The 9,217-nt window shown below is 46.8% G+C and overlaps 1 protein-coding gene across 10 annotated transcripts in view; it reads left to right on the top strand.

Moving 5' to 3' along the window:
- LOC104934961 (receptor-type tyrosine-protein phosphatase mu) overlaps nucleotides 1-9,217 on the top strand; it is an 81,702-nt gene that overhangs the window by 26,760 nt on the left and 45,725 nt on the right. For all 10 annotated transcript variants that reach the window (XM_027281372.1, XM_027281374.1, XM_027281375.1 and 7 more), the window contains exons 3-9: nucleotides 82-249; nucleotides 397-506; nucleotides 841-919; nucleotides 1,436-1,551; nucleotides 2,891-3,065; nucleotides 4,934-5,046; nucleotides 5,897-6,077. In XM_027281372.1, coding sequence (XP_027137173.1) covers nucleotides 82-249; nucleotides 397-506; nucleotides 841-919; nucleotides 1,436-1,551; nucleotides 2,891-3,065; nucleotides 4,934-5,046; nucleotides 5,897-6,077 — 942 coding nt within the window. The remainder of the gene's footprint in view (nucleotides 1-81; nucleotides 250-396; nucleotides 507-840; nucleotides 920-1,435; nucleotides 1,552-2,890; nucleotides 3,066-4,933; nucleotides 5,047-5,896; nucleotides 6,078-9,217) is intronic.

Raw genomic sequence — 9,217 nt, 5'->3', positions numbered from 1 at the left:
CACAGACACACACACACTTACACACACGGGTTTAGACTTTTATTTTGTGTTTGCTGATGAGGTGTGACTTCCTGTCTGCAGGGTCGTCCTTCCTGTTTGTGAACACGTCTGGGCGTTATGGCGGTCAGCGCGCTCAGCTGCTTCTGCCACCGCTCAAAGAGAATGACACGCACTGCGTCAGCTTTCTGTTCTACCAGGCAGGCGGCGGCGAGGGCGCCACGCCCGCCACACTCAACGTCTACATCAGAGGTACAAGTACTACACACTATCACACAGTACTACACACTAATACTTCTATACAGTACTACACTACACTGACTGTGTAGCTCTCAGGTGTGTGTGTGTGTGTGTGTGTGTGGAGCTCTAAGGTGTTGATGGTGTGTGTGTCTCCTGCAGAGAACAACAGTCCTCTGGGAGTTCCCGTCTTCAACTCGTCTGGCCCCGCCTACCACATCTGGAAAGGGGTGGAGCTAGCTGTTTCTACGTTCTGGCCTAATTACTACCAGGTAACACGCACACACACACACACACACACACACACCAGGAGAGAGGAAGGAGGGAGCAGGAGGACAAGGACACACTGATGGAAGGAGGGAGGAGAACTTCCTGTTTCTGGGCACCAACAGGAAGTGTGTACCACTGCTTTCTGTAGCGATAAGACTGGAACACACAAACACACACACACACACACACACACACACATACACACACACACACACACACACACACACACACAGAGCATGGTGACCAAGTTCAGGTCCCAATCCTGATCCTGGTCCTGATCCTGGTCCTAATCCTGGTCCTAAACCTGGTCCTGATCCTAGTTCTGTTCTGTTTCAGGTCGTGTTTGAGGCGGTCAGCACCGGTCAGAGAGGAGTTCTGGCCATCAAGGACATCACACTGCAGGGACACCAGTGCAGTAAGTACACACACACACACGCACACACACACACACACACAGAAAGGCCCCGCCCCCTTTGTAGGACAAGCGTCTAATTGGTTAACGAGGTTTGGCTGCTTAATTGAGTAACAATGTTAAAGTTGAGTTGGCATCGTTGAATCAAGGTCAGTGTGTGTGTGTGTGTGTGTGTGTGTGTGTGTGTGTGTGTGGACACAGGGGAGCTCATTAAAATATAAATTAATTAGCGAAGACTTTGATCCATCTGTCTGTTTACCTGTCCATCTGAAGATTCGCATTTCTAATGTTGCTATGTTGCTTTGTTATATGACACACGCACACACACTCTCACACACACACACACACACACACACACACACACACACACATACACACACACACATACACGCACAGTCCATTTACTGATTGGATAGATGATTTTTTGACATTGTGGGAGAAATTTAGTCGTTACTGTGACAACATCAATGACCAGTGACCTCTGACCTCTGCAATGTGCGTGTGTGTGTGTGTCCTCAGTGAGCACGCCTCACTTCCTGCACATCAAAGGCGTGGAGGTGAACGCTGGACAGACGGCGACGTTTCACTGCACCATCAACGGACAACCACAGAGCAACCTTCTGCTATACCTGCAGGTACCGATCAATACACAGTCAATACACAGCCAATACACTGCCAATACACAATCAATACACAACCAATACACAACCAATACACAACCAGTACACAATCAATACACAATCAATACACAGCCAATACACAACCAATACACAGCCAATACACAATCAATACACAACCAATACACAGACAGTACACAGCCAGTACACAATCAATACACAACCAATACACAGCCAGTACACATCAATACACAACCAATACACAGACAGTACACAATCAATACACAACCAATACACAACCCATACACAGCCAGTACACAATCAATACACAATCAAATACACAGCCAGTACACAATCAATACACAATCAATACACAACCAATACAAAATCAATACACAACCAATACACAGCCAGTACACAATCAATACACAATCAAATACACAGCCAGTACACAATCAATACACAATCAATACAAAATCAATACACAACCAATACACAGCCAGTACACAATCAATACACAATCAAATACACAGCCAGTACACAATCAATACACAATCAATACAAAATCAATACACAACCAATACACAGCCAGTACACAATCAATACACAATCAAATACACAGCCAGTACACAATCAATACACAATCAATACACAATCAAATACACAACCAATACACAATCAAATACACAGCCAATACACATCCAATACACAGCCAATACACAGCCAACACACAATCAACACACAATCAATACACAGCCAATACACAATCAATACACAATCAAATACACAATCAATACACAATCAATACACAATCAAATACACAACCAATACACAATCAAATACACAGCCAATACACATCCAATATACAGCCAATACACAATCAAATACACAATCAATACACAATCAATACACAATCAAATACACAACCAATACACAACCAATACACAATCAATACACAGCCAATACAATGACAATAACTGTGTGTGCTGTATGTATTGTTGTGTACTGTGTGTACTGTATGTATTGTTGTGTACTGTGTGTACTGTGTGTATTGTTGTGTACTGTATGTATTGTTGTGTACTGTGTGTACTGTGTGTACCGTGTGTATTGTTGTGTACTGTATGTATTGTTGTGTACTGTGTGTATTGTTGTGTACTGTGTGTACTGTATGTATTGTTGTGTACTGTGTGTATTGTTGTGTACTGTGTTCTGTGTGTATTGTTGTGTACTGTGTGTATTGTTGTGTGCTGTGTGTACTGTGTGTACTGTGTGTATTGTTGTGTGCTGTGTGTATTGTTGTGTACTGTGTGTATTGTTGTGTACTGTGTGTATTACTCTGATGTTCTCTGGTCGTCAGGGGATGGGTGGTCGTCAGGCGGTTGTCAGGGAAACTAAAGCCACGAGCAAGCGGCGCTACACGGCGAACTTCGACATGGAAAACACGACGAAGGGCGACTCTGGGCGCTATCGCTGCATCGCCCAATCAGAGCGAGGCGTGGGTGTGTCCTCCTACGCTGACCTCACAGTCAAACGTAAGTCCTGTCCTCTGATTGGCTGAATTTTCTTTTTCAGCTTGATTTCCTCTTCACCTGTCTCTCTCTCTCTCTCTCTCTCTCTTCACCTGTCTCTCTCTCTTCACCTGTCTCTCTTTCTCTTCACCTGTCTCTCTCTTTACCTGTCTCTCTCCCACTCTCTCTTCACCTCTCTCTCTCTCTCTCTCTCTCTCTCTCTCTCTCTCTCTCTCTCTCTCTCTCTCTCTCTCTCTCTCTCTCTCTCAATTCAATTCAATTCAGCTTTATTGGCATTGGAAACATGTTTACATTGCCAAAGCGTGTAACAACAAAAAGCACAGATAAATGTTTTGACATAAAATACAGGAATATTAAACAATAACAATAACAATTAAAGCTGCAAGCAGCGATGGTCGGGCCCTCGCAGATATGCGCACGTTGAAATGTGTGCACGTCGAAATGTGCATAATATCGTTCTTTATAATATCGGTCTTAATAACCACAAGAGTTTTATAATTCTGTGTCCAAAACTGTGGCAGGGCTGTCCCGAAGAATAATTCAAGGGGGCGCTATAGAGCGCGTTTGCCCCGCCCCCTCATTAATTATGCAGCCGGATTGTGCATAATACTGCTCTTAACAAGCCCAAGAAGTTTCAGACAGCTGTGACAAAGGATATGATAGCCGCACACTTGTGCCCGAAAATCAGCAAAAAAGTGAATGGAGTCTTGTTTTTTGGTGGAAAAGTCAGCAGCGTCGAGTGTGACACTCCGTCACTGCCACGCCCTCTGATAAAAAGTTGTGATTTTGATAACTTTTCATTGTGGACGCCTTGAGAACACACACGGCAAGTTTCAAGCACATCGGATGAAATCCCTAGGAGGAGTTCGTTCAAATGCGACCCCTGGAAATGAGGCAAAAACGGGAAAAGGCCAAATCTGAGCAAAATTGGACGCCGTACGCTTCACTGTCGCCCGGGGCACCAAGAGACTTTTTTGTGCGTCTGGGCATGTTACATACTCCCACCGAGTTTCGTGCACGTGGGCGAAACCGTGGTGAGGGGCACCGGCAAAAACGCGCACCTAGGTGGCGCTGTGGAGGCGTATGCGCGCGTGCATGTGTGAGACCTCCAAAATACGTAATTTTACGCCTGACATTGGGGGGGTAGGCAAATTTTCGTGAGTTTTGGGGGGGATATGGGCTGTGGAAAATGCGATTTACTCTTCAACGTCGTTCAGCGTTCGAAATACAATAGGGCCTCGCTGTGCTCGGGCCCTAATAATAATAACAACAATTCAATATGTACAAAGTTCATTATGTCCAGCAGGAGGAGACGGTCCCAGTCTGTGTGTGTGTGTGTGTGTGTGTGTGTGTGTGTGTGTCCTGTCTGATCTCTCTGCACACACACAGTGACAGGAGAGGACGTGTTTGTTGGTCACATGACATGACAAATATCCCACAATCCCCAGCAGTTAAACCCCTGATTGAACTGTCACTCAAACTGTGTGTGTTTTATCACACGCACACACACGCACACACACACACACACACACACACACACACACACACACACACACACACACACACACACAGACAGAGGTGAGTCTTAACCTGAGCATGTTACATGATAAACACGCATCATTACACATGTATCCTACTTACTATGTGTGTGTGTGTGTGTGTGTGTGTGTTGAAGTGGGTCAGGAGGAAGTAGAGCAGCACCACCGGGGATTCTGGGTAATGGAATCCAGGTCTGCTATGATTCGCCGAAGGTCACGAATATTAATTAACTCGTTAACTCCTTTCTCCCTCGTTAGTGGGAGTGTGTGTGTGTGTGTGTGTGCGTGTGTGTGAGAGAGATAAAACTGATCCAGGTTCTGTTCGTCCCTCAGAACCTCCGGTACCGATCGCCCCCCCTCAGCTGACAGCTGTGGGCGCCACCTACCTGTGGATCCAACTCAACGCCAACTCCATCAACGGGGACGGACCAATCATTGAGAGAGAGGTGAGTGCTGAAGACTTTCATTGGAAGAAGGTTCTGGTGGGTCTCTGTCAGGTTCTGGTCATCTCACCAGGGTGAGATGTCCTGATGAGGTCACAGATAGTCTTTCAGGGTTCTGTGTGGGTTAAGGGATCCATAAAGAGTTTGTATCTGGATTGGGTTTTTGAGGAGGTTCTACTGATCTGTACTGGGGCTCAGGAGGTCCAGGGATCTGTTTGGTCCTTTTGGTTTTGGTGGACTACTACATGGAACCACAAGAAGTGAAGTTAGAAGCTAGAGACTTGCAAGGATTTCTGCTGGTCCTTGATGGATATTTGAGAAGGTTGGGTTCTTGTTTAGGGTCTACATATCTGTACTATGCACCTATGAATGGTTGTAAGGGTCTGACATGGGGTTCATGTGCTACCTGAGTAGCTTCTGGGGTCTGTGGGAGGTTCTTGTGGTCCCTGAGTAGCACCTGGTGTCTGTGGGGAGGTTCTTGTGGTCCCAGAGGAGGTTCTGGGGGTCTGCGGGGAGGTTCTTATGGTCCCAGAGGAGGTTCTGGGGGTCTGCGGGGAGGTTCTTGTGGTCCCAGAGGTGGTTCAGGGGGTCTGCAGGGAGGTTCTTGTGGTCCCTGAGGAGCTTCTGGGATATGTTGGGGGTTCTTGTGGTCCCCGAGTAGCTTTTGGGATATGTTGGGGGTTCTTGTGGTCCCTGAGGAGGTTCAGGGGGTCTGCAGGGAGGTTCTTGTGGTCCCTGAGGAGCTTCTGGGATATGTTGGGGGGTCTTATAGTCCCTGAGGAGGTTCAGGGGCTCTTTAGAGAGATTCCTGTGGTCAGAACTTGTTGCAGTGATGACTTTTTGTGTGGGTTAGGTGGAGTACCGTACGGTGTCAGGCCTGTTGATCGACACAACGCCCGTGGATAAGTCCACACACAAGATTGGACACCTGGACCCGGACACAGAGTATGAGATCAGCGTGCTGCTCACCAGGCCCCTGGAAGGAGGCACGGGAAACCCTGGACCACCTCTCAGAGCCAGGACCAAGTGTGCAGGTGAGTTAGGTCACATAATGAAAATGTGAGCTAACAGCTAACTGCTAGGCTACACTGAGCTCATTAAGAGATTAATGGTGGAGTCATTAGCATAGCGTTAGCGTTGAGCTCATCAGGTGGCTAATGGTAAACAGTGAGGTCATTAAGACAGGGAGCCAGGCTAGGCTTCGTTAGCGCTGCACTCATTAGCTCCTAATGGATACACTGTAAACATCAGCATAGCATGCTAGCTGTTTACCTCATCCATCTCCACACACACACACACACACACACACACACACACACACACTTACACACACACACTGCTGCAGGTGTGTGTGTGTGTCCTGTGGGTGCAAACAAACAACAAACAGCATGTGATTAGCATTAGTGCACTAATTACACAGGTGTGACGACCTGGCTGCAGCGTTCCTCTGATGACTCTGAGGTTCAACGCTGATCTAGGACCAATAATAAAGTTTTGTGATGAATGAAATGATTTATGAGATCAGACCTGTCACACAGTCATGAAGAACACCTGTTCATTTATTCATAACACAGTTCATCATGTTAATATGCAGGGCGATTTTGAGCAGTACAGGTAGACTGTCCATGTTTGAATCCACACGTCCTCTGCGATCGTGTGTGTGTGTGTGTGTGTGTGTGTGTGTGTGTGAGAGAGAGAGGTGGAGTGTCGTTTAGCTCAGTTGGTAGAGAATCCGTGTACAAAGGCTCAGTCGTTTAGCTCAGTTGGTAGAGAATCCGTGTACAAAGGCTCAGTCAGGCTAACCCTAACCCACTCTTCAGCTGTCTCTGTACAATAAAGCTCAAAAAATCTTTAAAAAAACCCAAAACAAAGAAACAAAAATAATTAATTAAAGTTAATTAAAGAGTTCTCACACAACATCCACACAACGATTACACAACCTCCACACAATGCTTACAAAACGCTCACACAATACTCACGCAACCTCCACACAACAATTACACAACATTCACACAACCTCCACACATGCTTACAAAACGCTCACACAATGATCACGCAACCTCCACACAACGATTACACAACCTCCACACAATGCTTACAAAACGCTCACACAATGCTCACGCAACCTCCACACAACCTCCACACAACAATTACACAACATTCACACAACCTCCACACATGCTTACAAAACGCTCACACAATGATCACGCAACCTCCACACAACGATTACACAACCTCCACACATGCTTACAAAACGCTCACACAATGATCACACAACCTCCACACAACGATTACACAACCTCCACACAATGCTTACAAAATGCTCACACAATGATCACGCAGCCTCCACACAACGATTACACAACCTCCACACAATGCTTACAAAACGCTCACACAATGGTCATGCAACCTCCACACAACGTTCACACAACCTCAACACAACATTCACACAACCTCCACACAATGTTCACACAACGCTCACACAAAACTTCATAGTGTGTTTTTCTTGTCTGGTTGTTCGTCGTAAGCTCCGTCCTTCTGAGACTGCACCTGCGTGTGTGTGTGTGTGTGTGTGTGTGTGTGTGTGTGTGTGTCTGTCTGTGTGTGTGATTGACAGGCAGCAGAGCTCAGTGTGTTACAGAGTGTGTGTGTTTCTGTCACAGACACACTCTCGGTGTGATGATGTCGCTCGTCTGTCTTCAGCTCACTTTTATTTATTTATTCATTTTACATCCAATAAATGATAAATGTGTGTGTGTGTGTGTGTGTGTGTGTGTGTGTTTAATAATACATCAGTGTGTCCATCATACATGCTTTAAGACTTAGTGCTCAGTGAGGCGACTCAGTGTGGTGGCAGATAAACAGGAAGTGATCATTTCATATTCTCGTCATGTGACCTGAGGCTCGCCTGAAGAACAAACGTCAAACAAACGTCAAACAAACTCACAGAGAACGTTTACAGGCTAACATGAAGCTATGCTAACACTAACTGTCAGAGATGACATCACAGGACTGACGATGAGTGACAGGCAGTGACCTCGTTTAACTCACCTGCTTGCGCTGTACGCGGTTTACTCGATTACTTTATTCTCATACACACACACACACACACACACGGTGTGTGTTAACATCCATTAAAGTGTGTGTGCTGTTAGTCGAAGCATTCAGATAAATATTTCACTCCAGTTTCTCTTTTCACCTCAGATTTTCACGCTCGGCTCGTCTTTCTGTATTTTTATGTTTCTTCACTTTTTAGCAGCTTCGTCCAAAACCAGCGTCTCCGTCTCGACCACATTTTATTCCTTCAACTTCATTTTCATTTAGTCTCCATAACGTCCCCGCAGACTGTCTAAAACCTGGACGTAGTCTTCATGACGTCCCCGCAGACTGTCTAAAACCTGGACGTAGTCCTCTGTGATGTCCCCGCACCTGTCTAAAACCTGGACAGTCTCCATGACGTCCCCGCAGACTGTCTAAAACCTGGACGTAGTCTCCGTGATGTCCCTGCAGACTGCCTGAAACCTGGACGTAGTCTCCATGACGTCCCCGCAGACTGTCTAAAACCTGGACGTAGTCTCGTGACGTCCCCAGACTGTCTAAAACCTGGACGTAGTCCTCCATGACGTCCCGCAGACCTGTCTAAAAAACCTGGACGTAGTCTCTGTGACGTCCCCGCAGACTGTCAAAAACCTGGACGTAGTCTCCGTGACGTCCCCAGCAGACTGTCTAAAAACCTGGACGTAGTCTCCATGACGTCCACGCAGACTGTCTAAAACCTGGACGTAGTCTCCTGTGACGTCCCTGCAGACTGTCCTGAACCCTGGACGTAGTCTCCATGACGTCCCCCCCCGCAGACTGTCTAAAACCTGGACGTAGTCCCGTGACGTCCCCACAGACTGTCGAAAACCTGGACGAGTCTCCATGACGTCCCCCGCAGACTGTCTAAAACCTGGACGTAGTTCCCATGACGTCCCCGCAGACTTCTCTAAAACCTGGACGTAGTCTCTGTGACGCCCCGCAGACTGTCTAAAACCTGGACGTAGTCTCCCGTGACGTCCCACGTAGACTGTCTAAAACCTGGACGTAGTCTCCATGACGCCACGCAGACTGTCCTAAAACCGGAGAGTCTCTGTGACGTCCCCGCAGACGGTCTAAAACCTGGACGTAGTCTCTG

The sequence above is a fragment of the Larimichthys crocea genome, chromosome VIII (genome assembly GCF_000972845.2).
Source record: "Larimichthys crocea isolate SSNF chromosome VIII, L_crocea_2.0, whole genome shotgun sequence".
Taxonomy (NCBI): Eukaryota; Metazoa; Chordata; class Actinopteri; family Sciaenidae; genus Larimichthys; species Larimichthys crocea.
This window is presented reverse-complemented; position numbering and strand designations above follow the sequence as displayed.